This window comes from Perca flavescens, chromosome 11, assembly GCF_004354835.1.
Source record: "Perca flavescens isolate YP-PL-M2 chromosome 11, PFLA_1.0, whole genome shotgun sequence".
NCBI classification, from domain to species: Eukaryota; Metazoa; Chordata; class Actinopteri; order Perciformes; family Percidae; genus Perca; species Perca flavescens.
Genome location: NC_041341.1, coordinates 20,839,046 through 20,861,143, shown reverse-complemented (window position 1 = coordinate 20,861,143; position 22,098 = coordinate 20,839,046). Strand labels below are relative to the sequence as shown.

Genomic DNA, 22,098 nt, shown 5'->3' with positions numbered 1-22,098 from the left:
TCTTTCATTTACTACTTCAGCCAAATAAAAGCCAGCAATTTAGTTTAGCATCAGCTTTTACAAAAAAATATTGGTATTATTTGGCTTTTTAAGACATTTTTATTAATTAGAACTATATCCACTTTTCACTACAACTTTACCTTCTTACACATTTTAACCAGCAATTCAGAAATAGCGGCAGCTTTTCAAAAAACGTTAAAATATTCCACTTTTTTGATACATTATTGGTATTATTCAACATTTCAATGAAATTCATACTAATTAAAATCATTCCCACTTTTCCAACTATTCTCACTTATTCACCTTCTTATTACGCAATTATGCCAGCAATCCAGTTTAGCTTTAGCAATTTAGCTTTTCAGCATTCAGAAGCATTTTCTGCAGGAAATGCATTTTCTGGTTTGAAAGTAGTGCATTCAAAACTTTAAAAAAAGGTATGTATAAGCAGCAAAATGTACTTAAGTTTAAAAAATATTCATTACCACATTAGGAACGTTGAATTATTAGAGCATTTTAACATTTTACTGGTGCTAGTGACAGAACAAACAGAAATAACAGTCCCAAACAGGCCGAGCCTGGCCACAAGCCATGATTTTTGAATTATGAGTCCTATGCATTGACTTAGTTTAAACAAGCAATATAAATACCTTGTTACAATTTTCCCATGAAGACAAACCTTGTGGGGCCCCGCTATTGACCCTGCACTGTGTATGTCATCTCAAAGTTTACATACAATAGGCTACTGTGCATGCAGAAGATAAAATAAGAGAAGATAAGATATACTTATTGTCCCGTAGAGAAATTTATTCTGGACCATGTACTGCAGTTTTACAGAAGATAAAATCATACATGCTATGTGAACATCACATCACATAACTTCATGCAACAAAAAGCATGAAGCAATAACAAAACCATACAACACAACCCACACAACCCACACAACAACACATGGCTTGTTTTGAATTCCCACTATGTCTTATATGTATCAATTTACACATACACACCTTCTGACAATGGCAACCTATTGCACAAGCCCCTTGGCCAACATTGTTCATTACCTTAGCATTGATCATTTTAATGAACATGGGCAGGAACATATGTTTATAATGGTTCGGCCTGCTGTTGGGGACCCAAATCTCCTACCAGAAAGTAAAAGCTGGAATTCTGGGTGGAGAATTTTGTGTTGGATCAGTTATCACTTAGATTACACATGACAGTTTAACAACACTGCACATCCAGACTAACCAGTTCTTATGTGCATGATTAATGCTATTTTTTTTTAAACACATCTTTTAGGAATATGTACTGTAAGCAAAATATAATTAAGATCCAACACTATATTTTTACACAACACCCCAATTAGGATTATTCTTAGTTGAAATGGTACTGTATTTGTGGTAATTTCTATTGTAAATGTGCCAAAGCAGTTGCTAGGCAAAATTAGTTACTTTGCAGTATTATAATAGCGAGTCTACATTTCATGTGTACACATGTTGTCATCAGACAGCTCCCACAGGCGATATTACGAATCCCACTATGGCCACGCCAAGACCCGCCCTTCAATAGCGTTCACACACTACTATTGGCCAGGCGTCCATGCTTACATGTACAGGTCCTATCCCCTGACCAATCCCCTAACCCTAACCTTAACCACTCGAGATGAATTGCCTAACCGCAACCAATCGAGCTGCTTCGTAGGGCGGGTCTTGGCGTGGCCATAGTGGGATTCGTAATTTTGCCTCCCACAGAGGGTTGCGCAACAGCGGAAGTTCTGGGAACCAGGAACTGCAGTAAAAACCTTATATACTGTCTATGGGAAAAACACACGAAAACACGGCACGTATGGTGATGTTCTGGCGAAGTGCCGCCTGCTAACCAGACTGTACAGATATCCCACCCTGATAAACACATTCAGGGAAACATGGGAGGCTCTCAAAGCGTCGACATACCGGGTGGAGGAACTGAAGGCTACCACGTCCTCAGAGTAAGAGCAGTTTTCATGTCCCGGTGAAACGCATCTTTTTTTTACTACAGGCGACCTCCTGTTAGCTGCTGGGACAGAAGAGTAGGGCTCTGCAGCTAACATGTTAGGACACTCGTTTAAGTGTAGGCCTATTATTATAATTATATATACCTGTGAGAGCGTTATACTGTTTTTAACCTATTCATGTATTAGCTCATAATTTGTCAGGTTGTTTTGAAACTGAATAAATTCACATGACTCGACATAGTTAAGCATGTATACGCAGCCGTTATAACAACATCAGATTTCCTCTTTAAAGCCTAACGTTAGCCAGAATAACAGTGAAGATGGGTGTGTATCTTTATTTAGAAAACCCTTGTAGTTATTATTAAAACAAAAAGGCGATGAACTTGCCGTTTTCCCGTTTCCATATCTCATTTTCTCAATTAATCGTTTCTAAAATAGTGAAAAATGCCCAAAATATGTCCCTAAAGCCAAAGTTGAAATATTCAAATAGCTTGTTTTAACTGACCAATCGTCAAAATATAAGGGAAACAGTCTAGAGAGACTTTTAGTTATTTTAACAACTTTATTGTGAGACCAACCCTGACCCTCATAAAGGCTACAAGTTGAAACAATAAAGTTCGATCTAGGCTATATACAAGTGTTGCTAAAGTTTGGACCTAAACAGTCAAAACTTTTATATAGTGATACTAATCATAGAAGAATAAGAAAGCCATCATATATTCACATTTGAGAATCTGGAACCAGATTAACCAGTAAGGAAATTTAGGGACACACTGATCCGGTAACGTTACGCTAATTCTGACTTTATTAAGGGCATTAAAGCAGGGGTACAGTTACATGTCAACAATATAACTGGCTGCATTCAAACAACTCTATACTGATAACAATGATGTTATCAGTTTCTCCCAGCTCATCCTAATATTGTTTTAGTGTAGTATGTTGAAAAAAATCATAGTTATAGTATGGCGAAAAAGTCATAGTATAGTATGTAGAAAAAAGTCATAAAAAAGTCATAGTATAATATGTCAAAACGTCTGAAAGAACATGCAAACTCCACACAAAAAGGCCCAGCCCGGACTGGGATCAAACCAAGGGTAATATTCTGCAGTTCCTGTTTGCTGGCAGTGCTAACCACCGAGCTACAGTCATAGTATAAGTATGTTGAAAAAAGTCATAGTATAGTACAGGGGTCTTCAACGTTTTTCAAGCCAAGGACCCCTTAACTGAAAGAGAGACAGAGCAGGGTCCCCCTACTATATTGTAGAAAATAAAGTTGCATATTAAACTTGGCCTACAATAAAGTGTAGGTTGGCCTAAAATCTTTATACGTATACCTTTTTTGTATAGAATACTAAGCTATTAAAATAGCCTAATCATTGTTTGATTTTATAAACGGAGTGTCTATTTGCACCCCCGGTACAAATAGCCTCGGCCACACAGCTGAGCTATTTACACTCTGTGACGTAACAAAAAAACGTTGCTCGCATGGTTATTTCACAAATAAGAGGAAAGTTTTATTTTTATTTTTATTTATTTATTTATTCACAGTACCACTTGAAACATTACAATAATACAGCTGGGGGGGGTACAAGATTAATTGGGTAGAGTGAATGGGTCCCCGAAAGAAGCTAGAAAAGCTTATAGGTGGGGGCCCATGATTCAATAAAAAGTAGTGATACAAACTATAGAATACACAATTACCACAAATGATGATGACTAGTTGCACGCGAGAGGCGCACCAGTACATACATAACATTACATACACATACAATCATACATATACATCCCAGTAGTCCATGAAAAAAACAGTTTTATATTAGATGTAGGTTAATAAGAAATATTTTTTTAGTTGCCTTTTAAAGTTGGAGATAAAGGGCAACACCTTAAGGCCATCATCAATCCCGTTCCAAATCTGCGGCCCCCTACAGACAACACTCATACTGGCGCGCACATGGCTGCGAGATTTTCCTGATATAAGTGGTTTGATTCTCGTTTGGTAGGTATGCTGGGGGCTGGGGATAGGAACAAGACTACTCAATCTAGATTTCAGCCTGTTGACAATTTGGAACATAAGGCAGGCATTATGGTATTCATTTAGCGCAGTCAGTCTTAGTAACTCAAAACGGTGGAATAGAGGTTTGGTGGGGGAATTTATCTCTGACGAGGACAGAGCCCGTATGACTTTCTTTTGCAAAGATATAAGTTTTTTAAGATGGCTGGTGAAAGTGTTACACCATATCACATTGCAATAGTTAAAGTGCGGTTCAAAAAGAGTTTTATACAATGTGAGAAGGGCAGACAGAGGAAGAAAATGTCTGATCTTATAAAACAAGCCAACCGACTTGGACAATTTATTTACAAGATAGTCAATATAACATTTAAAGCTGAGAGAGTCGTCAATGAGGACCCCCAGGAATTTAGTGGAATACACTCTTTATCTCCTGCCCATTTATTTTAAATCAGGCAGTGATCAGTCTTTTTAAATTTTTTACATGATTTAAATAAAATGTAATTAGTTTTGCTCACATTTAATGACAGTTTATTACATTTAAACCAGGAGTCCACTTTAGTTAATTCTGAGTTTACTATATCTTGTAGAATAAGTGGGTTCCTGTGTGATGTAAACAAATTTGTGTCGTCTGCAAAAATAATTTTGTGAAATATTTTAGAGGAATTTATGAAATCATTTATATATAAAATGAATAAGAGTGGCCCTAAAATAGAACCCTGGGGGACCCCAAAGGTCATAGGCTGACAAGTAGAGTTATGGTCATTGACATGGACATACTGTTCCCTCTCGTATAAATAACTTCTGAACCATTTAAGTGTTAGACCTCTGATACCATAGTGATGCAATTTGTACAGTAAAATATCAAAGTCAAATGGTATCAAAGGCTTTTGATAGGTCCAAGAAAATACCAACACCACATTTTCCCTCTTCAATGCAGTCATGTATTTGTTCTATTAAATCAAGTATTGCCATAGAGGTTGTACTCTTTTTTTCTGAAACCTTATTGAGAGGGGACAAGAATATCCAGTTTTTCAAGATAGCCACTGAGTCTGGTGTATACCACCTTCTCCATTACTTTGGAGAAGGTGGGTAGATTTGATATGGGCCGGTAATTGCTCAAATCATTTCTGTCACCCGATTTAAAAATTGGAATTATTTTAGCAATTTTTGTCATTTTTGGTACAGTGCCAGTAAGTAAAGAAAGGTTGATGCAATGAGCCATTGGCTCTACAATGACATTTGCAATGGCTTTCATAATCTTACTACATATTCCATCTACACCTGCGGTGTATGAGCTCCTCAAGTCCAAAATGATCTTGAGGAGCTCGGTACTATCTGTTGGTATAATAAAAAATGAGTTAATGTAGCTACCAGAGAGAAAATACTTAAAGTTAACACCCTGGGGTTGATTTATCTTCTTAACCAAATTTACACCTATTGAAGCAAAATGATTATTAAAACTCTGTACAAGATCAGCTTGTAGGGTAGGTTTAGGTCTCCTGTTGAGGACTTCATTTAACACATTCCATGACCTCCTGCTATCCCCCTGTGAAGCTTGTAAAAGTTCAGTGTAATGGCATCTTTTGCTCTTTCTTATGATTGCGTTAGTTTATTTTTATAAGAAATATATTTCTCTTTATTTAAGATGGAAGGATTTTTTATGTAGGATTTATAAAGCTTACTTTTATATTTAATAGACTTTAAAATTCCCTTTGTAATCCAAGGGTTCTGGAGGGTAGTGCTGCATCTGACAGTCTTCTCAGGGATTGTATCCATGATGGATTCTTGGATGATCTTTATCAGGCTGTCATATGCTGTATCAAGAGTCACACTGTCATAGACAGAGTCCTACGACTTGGCCTGTAAATTAACAATTAAGTACTGTAAAGTTCTGTCGTTGATGATTTTAGATTTAATTTTTGAGAGTGGAGGAGAGAACGATTTACCATAGCCAAGAAATATTACAATAGGAAAATGGTCTGTGATGTCAGACTGCACGACTCCCGTCACCAGCTTGGTATTTTGAATATTAGTAATGATATTGTCAATAATCGTTTTGGATGTCGGTGTAACTCTAGTAAATCTATTAATGGTAGGGAAGAAAGAGGAGGAATGCAATGTGTTCATAAAGTCATGTTTTACCCCATCTTCCTTTGAGATATCAATGTTAAAATCACCAAGGAGTATACACCCTTTTTTTTGCTTATTCAGTTTATGCAATAGATCTTCCAGTTTACAGTAAAAAGTGTCAAGAGCAGAGTCTGGTGGGCGATAGAGTACACCGACAATAAATATTTTGTGATTATTGTTAATCTCATTAAATAAGGACTCACAATGGTCATCCTCTAGATAAAGATCACAAGGTTTTACTTGGAGACTGTTCTTAACATAGAGGCAGACCCCTCCACCTGTTCTATTAGGTCTATTCTTAATGTGTAGTTTGTACCCATTGAGGTTAAGTAAATCTGCATATGAAAAATCATTGAGCCAGGTTTCACTACACCCAATAAAATCAAAATGCCAACTTGAATTAGAGAGTAAAGAAGCTAAATCAGAATGATGTTTGTTTAGGCTTCTAATATTTAAATATAACAATGAATAATTATATTTATCATTTAATGGTTTTAAGTTATCAGGGTCAAGAACATTGCAAATAATATTCCCACCCATATCAATGCAGTGTTGAGTATCTCCAACTATATTGAAATCATTAAGACCCATAATATAAACAGTACAAATTAATCATGGAGTTTTCTGGGATTACATAAAAACATTGGCACGGGAATAGCCGCAAGCACACTTGGAACAACCGAACACACACACAAAAAAATATTCAGGTACCATTATGTAAGCAATTTGTACCATGCCGCGGTCATCGCCGCCAACTCGCAAAATTTTAGTCTCTTGTAAATAAAATGAAAAAGGAAGAAGTGTCTCTCAGCTTTCACCCTCACGCCTGAGAAATAAAACAAAAAAGAAAAATTTGAGTCTCCCGTAAAGGGGAGCCGGCTATTGGAAACATTTAGTCATAGTAGAGAGACTGACTTCCGTAATAAATAAAAATATAGACAAACAAATCACCGCTATCAATGAAAACGGAACTAAAATAGAAACTCTACTCCATACAACAGTATGCATCAGAGATGGGAGTAAGTCACACATGGGCAAGTCGCAAGCAAGTCTCAAGTCTTAACCTTCAAATCTCAAGCAAGTCCAAGTCATTTTTTGTGACAATCAAGCAAGTCAAGTCATAGCTTTGGTCAAGCAAGTCACAAGTCAAGTCATACAAAAGTTTCCATTTTTAAACAAGCTAAAGACAGTGATTATGAACTGCTGCAGTGTTATTTGCATTTTTTACTCAAAAGACATTGTGTCCACATACATTGAAGAGTTTAAATTAACACAGATAAAAAAATCACAGCCTAAAACTGATATTAGGCCAACAATAAATCAACATTGTTCAATATGCCTCAAACATGACATTATATCATGAAATTCCTTCAAACAATTAAAGTATAATGGTTCCTAAGTCAAATAATATTCTTCAAACATGCCTCACTTTTATGAGACAGAAACACATCCTTTAACCTTTTCTTCTCTTAAAGAACAAAACATATTCTTTAGGAGTAGCTGAATCCCACCACCTTTGCTTATCACATGGAATGGAAAGTATATGTTGATATTTGACAGTGTATTTGTGAGTGAATGTGTGCGTGTTTGAGAAAGAGAGTGAAAAGTTATTAATATTGGTGAGTGAATGTGCGTGTGTGTGAGAGTGCAGAGTGCGTTGTATGTGTGCCTAGCTTTATTCACATACTTACGTCTGCATGTGTGTGTGTGTTTATGAGAGAGAGAGAGAGAGAGAGAGAGAGAGAGAGAGAGAGAGAGAGAGAGAGAGAGAGAGAGAGAGAGAGAGAGAGAGAGAGAGAGAGAGTTTTTGGTTTGGTTTGGTTTATTTATGGATATAGAAAGACAACAAAGGGGGATCCAAGGGATAACATGTAAAAGTGAAAAACACTTTTTTCCAACATGGTCCCTGATGTAAGAGAACAGGACATACAACACATGCAAACACATACAGTCCTAAGATTAAAACAATAAAAAATAAAACTACACATCAAAAACCAGCTAAATCACCATGACCTACCAAACAATAAATTTCTCTGTCCCCAATCTAGATTATATTTCCCCTAATTATCTATTTTATTCCATAAGTAGGCCCTAACTTTATGTCTAAAATCCCTTTTCGTTACTGCCATTTTAATATGAAGTGGAAGACTATTCCATAAAATAATTCCTGTATAAAAAAGGATTTTCTGGCTTCACTATTCACACATGGCACCTTACATGAACGGACACTGGCCCTAGTCTCATGGGCATGTTGAGTATGTACCATTAAAATCTGAAATCCCAAATACTTTGGGGCTACACCATTAATAATACTGTACATATGATTCAGTTTAAGTTGTTCAATTCTAAGCTTAACAGGCAGGAACTCAACCCTCTTAAACTCATTTCTTCCCACATGATACCTAGAAGGTTTAGACAGTATAAAACGGATCATATTATTTTGCATAATCTGCATCTTGTTTTTCATAAGAGAGAGAGAGAGAGAGAGAGAGAGCAGTTTGTGTTGTATTTGTGTATGTGTGCCTAGTTTTATTCGCTCAACAAAGAGGGGAGGGTGTGCTTATTCATGGCCCAAAACTGAAGGGACTTCTGTCCATCACAAACGTCCAAATAGTGGTTCAGCTGAATATGGGGAGTGGAACCCGAATCTCTCCCGATTTGAAGTGTCTGATGAAATTCGACGTCGGAAATAAGTACTGCAGACCTTGCAAACTGCCATATGTTTTCTCTTTGCCTGGTCGGATGTGTAATCCTTATAGCCAAACTTTATTATTTTCTGTGCAGAGGGATAGTTTTCCTCCGTGGGTGCTCACACGCGCACACCCTTTACAAAAAAAGTGTTTGCATTTCAGAACCTTAGGAAACGGACAGCGGCCGACACGAACACACACGCCATAATAAAGCCAGGACAGCGCCACTTCTCACAAATACAGACAGGATTGGAGATGAAAAGTTTAACTGGCACGTAACCGCGATCAGCTTTGTGGGAAATTAAGAATCTATGCCACCGACATAACCAATCACATTATGACAGACGCTCCACAACTGCAGTGTTTAATTTTAGATTCACGTAAAAATGAACTGGCAGTCTGGCACTCGTGGGCGGTCAGTATTTTCCATGGGTGCTCCGGAGCTCGAGCACCCACGGTATCGGCGCCCATGAGAGGGATCCATGACGTTAAGTTAGCCTACTAGCCATAGCCAGTGTTGTTTACTGACGGTCTGCCGCCGCGCGCCGCGTCATCATATCAACGGTTCCTGCGCATGCAATAGCACTAAAATCGTAAAATTAACTCCTCCTCAATATCAGAAGGGAAAAATATATTTATTAAACAGAAAATCAAGTAATTTCAAGTCATTTGACTCAAGTCTAAGTCAAGTCTCAAGTCATGAATATCAAGTCAAAGTCAAGTCGAGTTTTTTATGAATGTTAATCAACCAAGTCTCAAGTCGTAAAATTTGCGACTCCAGTCAAGTCATGTGACTCGAGTCCCCCATGTCTGGTATGCATACTGGCCTGCCATCCTCGTCCCATGGATTTGGGCAAACTAAGATCTTAGGTGTTCCGCGGTGGCAATGATGCGATGAAGGCTTCAGCCTCGGCTGCCGTGGGAAAGTGTTTCCTACCTCCCGACTCCAGCTTGACATGAAGCCTGGCCGGGTACAGCAGGGCCGGTTTGAACCCTCGCTCGTACAATTTAGACATGACCGCCTTAAACTCATTCCGCTGCTCCATAACCTCTGGAGGATAATCCTCAAACACAAGGATGGTATGATCCCGAAACTTCAGTTTACCCCTCATGGTCCGGGCATGGCGGATGATCTTGTCCTTTACCTGGAACCTGAGAAGACGAATGATGACCGGTCTTGGTCGCTGGTTCGGTGGAGGTTTCAGTGCCATGACTCTATGGGCCCGTTCACACTCAACAGGTGAATCGAGGACCCCTCCAAATACCTCCTCGAGCATCCCAGCTTAGAAAGCCGTCGACCCAGGCCCCTCCATAGATTCAGGTACACCGATAACCCTGATGTTGTTACGCCGGCTCCGTGACTCGAGGTCGACAACTTTAGTTGCTAGTTTAGCATGGTCTCTCTGTAGCTTGATGATAGCTTCGTTGGCAGCCTTCAGGCATACCTCTCGTGCGTCACCTTCACTCTCAAGTATTTCGAGTTTCTCAGCATGTTCTGTCACGGTAGTTAAGACACCGTTAAACTTAGTCTCGAGTGCTGAGAAAGTTTGTTTAAAGTCCTCGGAGATGGCGGTTCGATGAGACTCAAGCAGGTGGGTGAGGGACGCCATGGTGACCGCCTCGGCATTTGTGTTGGTCTGCACCGCTTTAGTTTTCGGCATGGAGACAACAGCTCAGTAGCAGATTAGTAAATCTAATACTTTAGCTAGGTTTACGAGGGAGTTAAGTTTCAAACGGTGAATTTTAAGGATAAACAGACATTAGCGAGAGCGCGAGACGCAGCGTGTTTTCACTGTTACCACGTCACGTCATACGGTGATATCCTTTTCAAAGGTAGGTTGCAGTTTGACGTGGCTTTTTCAATGTAAAATAAAGCCACACTAGAGCACCGCTTACTGTGCTCCATGGCTGCCACACAACAAGCGCCTGGCTGCTACGGAAACCAAAACTTGCGCATGTTAAATTTGGAACCCATGATCAGATTTGAAACCAAATCCTCCAAACGATTCCAATAAAGAAACGATTCCGATGGAATCTTGATTTTTTTAAACGATTCCAAGTAGGAATCGGTTCTCGTATGGAGCTAAATCAGGGCAAAATGTTTTGTTCATTTGAAAAAAATATATATAGTTGAAAAAATAAAGCTTGAAATTGAAAATTTAAGTTTTGGTCAAAACTTGGAAAAAATAAAACCATGTATTCAAACTTAAAATAAGTGTACCAATTTTTCTTTCAGTTTGAATAAAATATAGATTAAATTCTGGAATTATTTTGAATAAATTATAAATTTTCATTTTTCACTTTAATATTTGTTTTCAGTTCCACATTTCATGTTTTCAGATTCAAAACTTACTTTTTTTTTACGCCTTCAAATCTTTTTTTTTTTTCGGTTTCAAATCTTTTTTTTTGTTTTCAGATCTGTTTTTCACTTTCAGATAATTTTTTTCGGTTTCAGACTTTTGGCCCTGATTTTGCGTGGGGGGCGTGGCTTCAACTCAGAGGGGCGTGGTATTATGAGTGACAGCCTAACAACGAAGGCAGAAGACTCCTCTGTCATGTTGACTTCAGGAAATGGTGTTACTGTGAGAACTATGACTGAATGCTTTCTATCCACTATATACATGTGATGTTTACTTAATAAACTGATGCAAGTGACAAAGTTCCATTTAAAAAATTGTATTGGACAACACATGGTACCAATTACACTATAAGAGCAATAAACTGAGTGTGCAGTTCGGCAGGAACAATGACTTCTCCCACTTCCATGTATGACATTGAATGTAGCACCACAGTATTCACTCGGCAGTCAGCATAGCGTCCGCTCCGCCAAGGCAACCTGCTGGCGCAGCCCACAGGTAAGACATGTGAAAGATATTAGCCTTTTTGAATAGATACTTTGGGACGCAGTGGCATTTTTTTTGTCATTAACACATAAAGGGAAAATAGGTGGACAGCTGGAAATGAAGCATCGCTAGCACAAAAGTTAGCATTAACTAACGTTAGCTTCACACTAGCTGGTGTTTTTACACCAATTTTAGTGTCCAGCTCAAGTTTTTTGACTTTAACGTGTAGTGGTCTTTGTTAACCTCTGTTTGTCAGAATGACCATAACTCGAAAGTGGCTGCCTGCAGCCGTACAGCCTTATAAATGTAAAACATTATAGATAACTTGCTAGTGTTACCTTTTCATGGTTAGTTTAAACAACATAACTTGTCCTGGTCCGCTTTGTTAATCAATCAATCAATCAAAGCTTTTATTACGGACACACACGGTCCAGAAAACAGACAGTAAGACATACAAATACAAAAAGACAAGTTAGTGTATTCTGATACTTAAGTTAGGCTGTGGTAGAAGCCTTCAAAGTTTGCCCACTTGGCATATTTTGTAAGGCATAACTGTCATGCTGTTACATGTAACGTTATAGTGTAAAACGTAATTTATCAGGCCAGAGCATTAATGTAAAGTCATATTTGTCTACTCTATAAAAGGAGACCTTCTTCACTGCAGCCAGTGTCAAGTTATGGTCATTCTGACAAACCGAGGTTAACAAAGACCAATACACGCTAATTAAAAAAAACTTGAGCTGGACACTGAAATTAGTGTAAAAACACCAGCTAGTGTGAAGCTAACGTTAGTTAATGCTAACTTTAGTGCTAGCGATGCTTGATTGCCAGCTTTGTCCAGCTGTCCACCTATTTTCCTTTTATGTGTTAATCACAAAAAAAATGCCACTGAGGGGATAACGTCGCAAAGTATCTATTCAAAAATGCTAATATCTTTCACATGTCCTACCTGTGGGCTGGTGCCAGTGAATACTGTGGTGCTATAAGTCATACATGGAAGTGGGAGAAGTCATTGTTCCTGCTGAGCTGCACAATCTGGCACAGTTTATTGCTCTTATAATGTAATTGGTACCATTTGTTGTCCAAAAATTTTTTTAAATGGAACTTTGTCACTGGCATCAGTTTAAGTAAAAATCACATGTATATGTGGATAGAAAGCATTCAGTCATAGTTCTCACAGTAACACCATTTCCTGAAGTCAACATGACAGAGGAGTCTTCTGCCTTCTTTGATAGGCTGTCACTCATAATGCCACGCCCCTCTGAGTTGAAGCCACGCCCCCACGCCAAATCAGGGCCAAAAGTCTCAAACCGAAAAAAAAAATATCTGAAAGTGAAAAACAGATCTGAAACTAAAAAAAAAAAGATTTGAAGCCGTAAAAAAAGATTTGAAGCCATAAAAAAATAACTTTTGAATCTGAAAACATGAAATGTGGAACTGAAAACAAATATAAAAGTGAAAAATGAAAATTTATAATTTATTCAAAATAATTCCAGAATTGAATCTATATTTTATTCAAACTGAAAGAAAAATTGGTACACTTATTTTTAGTTCAAATACATGGTTTTATTTTTTCCAAGTTTTGACCAAAACTTAAATTTTCAATTTCAAGCTTTATTTTTTCAACTATATATATTTTTTTCGAATGAACAAAACATTTGGCCCCGATTTAGCTCCATATTCTCGATGCCCAACCCCAAAGACTATGGAGGGATTAAAGGGCCATAACTAAATAAATGAGTAAATAATGTATAATGATATGATTCAATTTCTACATTTATTTCTACATTTATACTTTTATTTATAATTTTATTTATACTTTTAAACTTTTATTTATACATTTATACATGTATTTATTTATACTTTTATTTATCCCCTTATACTATTTATCAATAGCGTAACTTGCTGCAGGATACAAAACAAATCTGTCAACTTCAGTCATCAAAAGTGAGGAGGCGAGTTAAAGCTTCTGATTGGTGAATGAATGTGTTACAGACCCAGCAGGCTCAACTAGTCGATCAAGCTCACCGGGAACAATCATGAGTTTGGTTTGCACTGTAATGCTACAATCCAGAAAATTGAGATTCAGCTGAAATAAGGCTTACAATTCAAAATATGTATATTATGTTCTTTTTTTAAAATGATTATTATTTTATTATTATTGAGGAATATTGTTAATACTAGACATTACTCCGACCACTGACCAGGCAGTTTCTAGACATTTAGAACATGCTCAAATCAGAATTACAGCACCCTGAGAGCCATTTGAGCACACCTTATATAAAGTGATTAATCAGATTAAACTACTTGTTGCAACGCTCTGGAGTTAACTGGAAATGTTTGGATCACATCAGCCGGTGACTCGGCGCTATAAAAATAGCTGCTAGATATGAAGTTCGTGGACATACAGGAGCTAAATCTGTTGATGGAAAAATATTTTTTTCAGCAGATATCTTAGTTACAACACGATGGAGATGGCAAAGCAGTTCTGTGTTTATATGTGCGGGATTCCCACGAACTCTACAAAGCTAACTATAGATTAGGTTGGTTGCTCTGCTCAGGATGTAAGGAGTTGCTATGGCAACAAGTGACAGCTGTGGCTGACAAAGCTCAACAGCCCGACCAATTACAATTCGGCACATCTAAACAAAATCAATAACCATCAACAGTCACACTTTTTAGTACATTAGCAAATGTCAGTCAACAAGTTGTTACAGATCAAAAGATAAGTCTGTTGGTTTCTTCACTGCAAGTTTGCTCTAACATCAGACATTGGTCCAACTGAACTAGTTGGATCAGTATACAATACAAAATATAATTTGAAAATCCCAATAACAGTATTTCAAAAATAATAACAATAATTCACTCTCATACAACAAACATTAACTCATGTATTATATAATATATATGTACACATCAGGATCCCAATAACTACACAATATATACACAAAATACAGTATTCTAAATCACAAATTCCAGAATTAACTGTCTCACTCTATATAATCCCTCCATAAAAGATATATGGCTAATACTTCACTGATCATACAAAACACTTTCTTTATAATAGTAATCTCTTCAAATGAAATCAATTATACATAATACCTTCAAAGTATCTCGTGACCACTTGAGGGGTCCTGACCCCCAGGTTGGGAACCATTGCTCTCAACCATTTGATTTTTGAGAGACTGAGAATAGGGATGATGTCCTGACATTTTTAATCACCAGAGAAATCGATATTTGTTAGACCAGAAAATGTTTTTCCGGTCTCTACTGTCCAGTTTTGGTGAGCCTGTGCCCACTGTAGCCTCAGTTTCCCGCTGTGGTCTTCAGCTGCTGTAGCCATCCACTCCCAGGTCCCACGTGTTGTCGTTCAGAGATGCTCTTATACTAGCACTGTTGTAATGAGTTGCTGATTAGATATTATACGAGCAGATGTGCTGGTTTAGCTAACAAAGTGGGCACTGAGTGTAAACATCCAGCATTCCAGCATTATGATAATTTTTTTACTCTTTGTGTTTCTTCCTTACCTGCCTGATTTGTTTTCCTGATATTTCAACATGGCATCATGACTTTGCGTAAACATACACGCCACTTTCCTAAAGCCAAATGGCGTGTTATCTGTACGCATTTTGAGCTATCCACGTGTATGTCTACGCTGTACACAGCGGATTGTAAATATACATCGCCACTATCGCGAAAACGTCACACGCATGTTAAAAAAAAAAAGAGAAAAAAAAGGTTGGGTTTAGGAAAATAACATTGGGAAAGGCTTTAGTAACACAAAAAAACGACAAAAACACAAAAAGAAATGACAAATAAAATGACAAAACCATGAGGAAAACAATAAACGGTTGGGTTTAGTAAAGAAACATTGGGGAAGGCTTAAAAAATAAACAACAAAAAAACGGTTGAAAAACGCCACACATGGAATGCGATCCCGGGTGAAAGTCCTGTGTTTTACCCATCCACCACCCCAACCAACCTCCCTTTGTGGACTTCCGTCCTTTCATACTACTCGCTACGGTGAAAATTCACACGTAATGTAGGTCAATGCCGGCCGAACGGCTTTGATAAACACGCTAAAAAGCGATTATGCGTCTTGATAACACGCCAAAATGACATACGAATTGGCGTGTCATACACACGCCACTTTATGAGGTATTTCATTGGCTTTAACTAATACCTTCTGACCATCAGCTGTAATTATTCATCTGCTAGCTCCATCTCAGAATTAACAATTTCACATTAGTGTCTGACCATATTCACTGTTTGTAAGGCTTTATTGTCCTATCTTTATGATTTTACAGGTGCAAGAGAATTCCCCCGGTCACCGTGCAGGACTGGAGCCATTCTTTGATTTCCTCATTTCCATTTGTGACACTAGACTGGTAAGTTTACTAATATGACATTAATACAACTTGCTGCAGCTATAGGAACAGCTGTGTTATGACAGATGATGTAAATATTTTAATATCTGATAGAACAAGGACAATGACACCCTAAAAGAGTTGCTGAAGATGAACGTGGAGAAGCCCATCAAGATACTGTTATACAGTAGCAAGACACTGGCAGTGAGGGAGACAACTGTCACACCCAGCAACATGTGGGGTGGCCATGGGCTTCTGGGAGTCAGCATTCGCTTCTGCAGCTTTGAAGGAGCCAATGAAAATGTTTGGCATGTCTTGGTGAGTGCAGTCTGAGGAGGAATTATCCTGAAAGGTTGATAAATACTGTATACTGAGCATTGCAGATTTGGCAAAACATGTTTTATATATAGGTTGTATCTGTATTTTATACATGTAATTGCAAATTGTTCATTAAAAGTAATAAGTAACAGAAGTGTAAAATCACATTCAAAGATCAACATAAATAAGCTTTTTCAGAAGTTATTGCCATCACCTAATATGTTTATACGTGTTGTTGGAGTTCAGGAAGTGGAACCAAACTCTCCTGCAGCCCTGGCTGGTTTGAGGTCCCACACTGACTACATTATAGGAGCTGACACCGTCATGAATGAGGTACTTGCTTTGCAGATCAGTAGTAATGTTGACTTAAAGTTTGCAACAGGTTGACCCGCCTTGTATCTCTGCTCTTTCAACAGACTGAAGATCTGTTCTCCGTGGTTGAAGCCCATGAAGGGAAGGAGTTGAAGCTGTATGTTTACAACACAGATACAGACAACTGCCGGGAGGTGGTCATCACTCCAAACTGTGACTGGGGTGGAGAGGGCAGGTATGACAGTCTGAATTTGACTTGTGTTGCCAGAAAGCCATAGATTGTTTTCTATTAGTTAGGGATATTTTGGCACTTATGAAACCCTTTAAGAACGCATTGAACAGTCCTTTTGGACTGGCTAAGGCACATACAGTACGATGAAATAATGTTCCAGGTACAAATGTAGCCCTCAGCCTTTGCTTCATGACTAACACACACCTCCTAAACATCAACTTTAAACTGGTGTTGGTCAAAACACTTTTCACAACTTGAAAAAATAGTATTGGGTTTTCATGTTTAATTTGCAGATATTCTTCTGTTTCAGTCCAGAATTTGTCTTCAGTTTGGTAATTTTTAGTTTATTTTCGGTTCTTGATTGAATATTTTTAAAAAGAAGTCTTTAGAACAGAGTTTTTTTATTATTTGCAATGTAATTATGATTTTAAGATTATTTTTGGGGGGTTTTCCTTTTATTAGACAGTGGATAGATATGAAAGGGGGAGAGAGATGGGGAATGACACGCAGCAAAGGGCAGCAGGTCGGACTCTAACCGTGCGCCGCTGCAGGACTCAGCCAACATGGGGCAAACGCTCTTACTGGGTGAGCTAGAGGCCGCCCCGTAATTATGATTTTAATAACGCATTTATATAAAGTTCACATTTATTTACATACATTTTACAATTAACATTTGGATTTTAGTTTTTTAGTTTTTTTTTTTCTTCTGCATTTTATATTTATACAAACTTGTCTTATTTTTCCTGTTTATGGAAATGTATGTTGCCTCATTTTAGTTTTAGAACCCATTGCTTTTCTGAGTAAATGTTGAATGGAAGCTTAAAATTAAATGTGAAGTGAAAGATTGCCCTGTTTAATGACATCTGGGAAAAAGACACTGACTGGACAGGGTTTTATATTGCTATTAACCAGAAAAAATCTAATTTATTTGTTTTTTAAAGTCTTGTCATTTGGATTCCCCAGAGTGGAAGGTTTTCATTTCACTCTGGGGGAGTGGAAGGTTTTCATTTTATATAATCTTTAAAGCAATAGCGTGCAACTATTTTATATTATTGAACGTCCGTTACATTCAAGCCATTGCCAAATGAGTTGATACAAAGCAAATTAAGCCTAACAGCTCTACAAAACTCTCTCTCTCTCTATTTCTCAGTATGGCTATGTTTACAAAATGGTGTAGCCTGGCCAATTTCGTGCGCAGAAGCTCGAGTGATGTGTTTTACGTCATTGCTGAGAAAGAACAACAGCAGCGTTCAGCTTTGGAGACGAAGAGGACATAAAAAATATAAGATAATTACCTCTTAAGAGTCCATCAATTTTTTTTTAATCCTTGGTGTGCGTATTGATTTGACGGGTTAATAGCTATTAGCAACTGTGTGGAGGAAGGGTGGGGGTGGCATCATGTGAATGCGCCGATAGTATTGTTGTCATTACTTAGAATTCCTCGTGGGGGGGCGACAGAAACTACACACTATCGCTTTAAGGCTACTGTGAAGTATTTGTACATTTCCCCTCACAGTATTTTGGTCTCTTTAGTTTAGGATGTGGGATTGGCTATGGCTACCTGCACAGGATACCTATACTGCCATTTGGAGAAGGCAAGAATATCAGTTTCCCTGCACAGACTCCCAGTGAACCAACTAAAGATGGCTTCACAGAGGTAGCTCGGCATCTTAAACAAAGAAATAATTGCTTCCAGATTGAGTGAACATTTACTGAGAGATAATGTAATTTTGGTTACCAGGTCCATCTCTCTGCTGTTATTCCAACGGTGCCAGTTGCTGTGTCTTCTTCTGCTTCGACCGGATTAGAGCAGTCTCTCGCCGGCTTGTCAGTCAGCTCTAACCTGACCACTGTCGTTAGCAATCTACAGACAGGTACACTATCATCTCTGACTGATCAAAATATAGTGTTTGAAGTGATGTGAGGTTGACCTAGCTATTGCAGACAATACAAGTTTTGTTAAAAATGGTTTCAGGAGCTCCTACCGTCCCACTGTCCAGTCACAGCCCCTCCTCACAAAGCGCTCCCTTGTCTGTCGACCCTGCTGCCACACTACCAGGTTAGTAGAAATCATTTTGGGAGGTTATAGCCCCCCCCCCCCCCACCGGTGTGGTGCCAAAGCCAGCTACTCTGAAGCCAAACTTTCACGACATTAGCCTGCTAACCTAGAATTGTCTATTATTTATAATATTTGTTGCACAGGTTTAATGCCCTTCCCTGGAGGTCTTCCCCCCTTTCCTCATTTACCAAATCTAAATATCACCTTGCCAGACATGGGCCACGTATTGCCCCCTGGAGTTGGTGGATTACAACATGCAGGTACGGTTTTGTTCTCTGGGATGTGCTTAAAAGGATAAGTCTGGTGTTATTCTATTTTGTTATTGCCCATAAATCCCATGAAAAGACCAAAACCTATGATGAATTGATTGTACTAACAAGTAGTGCATGTGTAGAACAAAGCATGGTATAAATCATTCCTCTTTGTCATAGACCTCCATTGTTGTCCAACAACTATCAAAAACACATCAGTGAGCTACACTGTTGCACGGAGTGAAATTTTCCCTCATAGAGATACAGTGAGGAAAATAAGTATTTGAACACCCTGCTATTTTGCAAGTTCTCCCACTTGGAAATCATGGAGGGGTCTGAAATTGTCATCATAGGTGCATGTCCACTGTGAGAGACATAATCTAAAAAAAAAAAATCCAGAAATCACAATATATGATTTTTTTACTATTTATTTGTATGATACAGCTGCAAATAAGTATTTGAACACCTGTCTATCAGTTAGAATTCTGACCCTCAAAGACCTGTTAGTCTGCCTTTAAAATGTCCACCTCCACTCCATTTATTATCCTAAATTAGATGCACCTGTTTGAGGTCGTTAGCTGCATAAAGACACCTGTCCATCCCATACGATCAGTAAGAATCCAACTACTAACATGGCCAAGACCAAAGAGCTGTCCAAAGACACTAGAGACAAAATTGTACACCTCCACAAGGCTGGAAAGGGCTACGGGGAAATTGCCTAGCAGCTTGGTGAAAAAAGGTCCACTGTTGGAGCAATCATTAGAAAATGGAAGAAGCTAAACATGACTGTCAATCTCCCTCGGACTGGGGCTCCATGCAAGATCTCACCTTGTAGGGTCTCAATGATCCTAAGAAAGGTGAGAAATCAGCCCAGAACTACACGGGAGGAGCTGGTCAATGACCTGAAAAGAGCTGGGACCACCGTTTCCAAGGTTACTGTTGGTAATACACTAAGACGTCATGGTTTGAAATCATGCATGGCACGGAAGGTTCCCCTGCTTAAACCAGCACATGTCAAGGCCTGTCTTAAGTTTGCCAATGACCATTTGGATGATCGAGAGGAGTCATGGGAGAAAGTCGTGTGGTCAGATGAGACCAAAATAGAACTTTTTGGTCATAATTCCACTAACTGTGTTTGGAGGAAGAAGAATGATGAGTACCATCCCAAGAACACCATCCCTACTGTGAATCATGGGGGTGGTAGCATCATGCTTTTGGGGTGTTTTTCAGCACATGGGACAGGGTGACCGCACTGTATTAAGGAGAGGATGACCGGGGCCATGTATTGCGAGATTTTGGGGAACAACCTCCTTCCCTCAGTTAGAGCATTGAAGATGGGTCGAGGCTGGTTCTTCCAACATGACAATGAGCCGAAGCACACAGCCAGGATAACCAAGGAGGGGCTCTGTAAGAAGCATATCAAGGTTCTGGCCTGGCCTAGCCAGTCTCCAGACCTAAACCCAATAGAGAATCTTTGGAGGGAGCTCAAACTCCATGTTTCTCAGCGACAGCCCAGAAACCTGACCGATCTAGAGAAGATCTGTGTGGAGGAGTGGGCCAAAATCCCTCCTGTAGTGTGTGCAAACCTGGTGAAAACCTACAGGACATGTTTGACCTCTGTACTTGCAAACAAAGGCTACTGTACCAAATATTAACATTGATTTTCTCAGGTGTTCAAATACTTATTTGCATCTGTATCATACAAATAAATAGTTAAAAAAATCATACATTTTGATTTCTGGATTTTTTTTTTTTATTTTAGATTATGTCTCTCACAGTGGACATGCACCTACGATGACAATTTCAGACCCCTCCTTGATTTCTAAGTGGGAGAACTTGCAAAATAGCAGGGTGTTCAAATACTTATTTTCCTCACTGTATACATGGGCACTGTAGTTTATTTTGATTTAATCCCCTATAAACCGTTCTGCAGCTGTGGTCAGTAAACTAAAGTCTTTGAAATGTTTTAGTAATGTTCTTACCCGTTTTTCAAGACATGTCTTCACGGCCTCATGTCATAGACAGTCGGGGGTTGGTTTTGATCTTTTTATGGGATTTGTGGATTGTTGTTGGATGACAATCATAGAAATACATATCTGTAGCTCTTTTCTTAAAAGGTTTGTAGAGACATCTGTATAAAGGATTTTTCTACTGAGACATTGCATTGTCAGATTTGATTCAACAATAAGTTAATTTAACCTCTTACATCAGAGGTATGTCCTCTCCAAGAAATGTAGCATAGGAATGAAGGCGATTTATAGTTGAAATAATACTAGGTAGTTAGCCATAGACAAGAACAATCCGAGCTATCACTAAAAATATGGCAAATTTAAAAATGGGGTATTCTACTGTAATGACTTCAAAGTCACCTATGCAGTAGTAGGTAACAGTTTCTGTTGTGCTCCACAGGTCTTCCACCGCTCACCCAGCCAGGTGTGGTCCCTGGTCCAACTCTGCCTCCGTCTGACTTTGTTCTTCCCCCATTCACCGCTAATGCAGTTCCTGCTGTTACACTGGATACAACATATCCCTTCTCCACTATCCAAATGAACAGTTTACTGACGAGAACCCCCATCCCATCATCAGTGGCCTCTGAGTCAATAAATATCACAATGACTGCAGAGTCCTCTTAGCAGAGAGCACTGTTTAAGATAGTCAGTATACTCTCAAGTCTCAACAAAATATAGTCTATTTGCTGCACCACTCAGTTGACAAATTGCTCCTACAAACGATTGTTGTACAAGCTTCAGTATTTCGAGGATAATGAAACCTCGTGCTGGCCTTCTCACATGAAGCGTGAATGTGTGTCCAGCAGCAGTAGTACTGCATCTTAAAGTGCTCATATTATGCTCATTTTCAGGTTCATAATTGTATTTAGGTTATATCAGAATAGGT

At 38.6% G+C, this 22,098-nt stretch overlaps 1 protein-coding gene across 4 annotated transcripts; it reads left to right on the top strand.

The window, feature by feature from the left end:
• The first annotated feature begins 1,756 nt into the window (after positions 1-1,756).
• Positions 1,757-21,952, top strand: LOC114564717 (Golgi reassembly-stacking protein 2). Of its 4 annotated transcripts, none has more exons than XM_028592241.1 (10): positions 1,757-1,984; positions 15,972-16,052; positions 16,146-16,349; positions 16,596-16,682; positions 16,766-16,896; positions 18,427-18,550; positions 18,635-18,767; positions 18,869-18,952; positions 19,096-19,212; positions 21,613-21,952. In XM_028592241.1, exons 1-10 carry the CDS (start codon positions 1,922-1,924, stop codon positions 21,834-21,836), a joined length of 1,248 nt encoding a protein of 415 aa, XP_028448042.1. In that variant the 5' UTR covers positions 1,757-1,921; the 3' UTR covers positions 21,837-21,952. The 4 variants fall into 4 exon arrangements, with proteins under 4 accessions (XP_028448042.1, XP_028448044.1, XP_028448043.1 ...); XM_028592243.1 differs by lacking the exon at positions 1,757-1,984 and adding an exon at positions 9,878-10,142; XM_028592242.1 differs by lacking the exon at positions 1,757-1,984 and adding an exon at positions 10,201-10,413.
• The last annotated feature ends 146 nt before the right edge of the window (positions 21,953-22,098 follow it).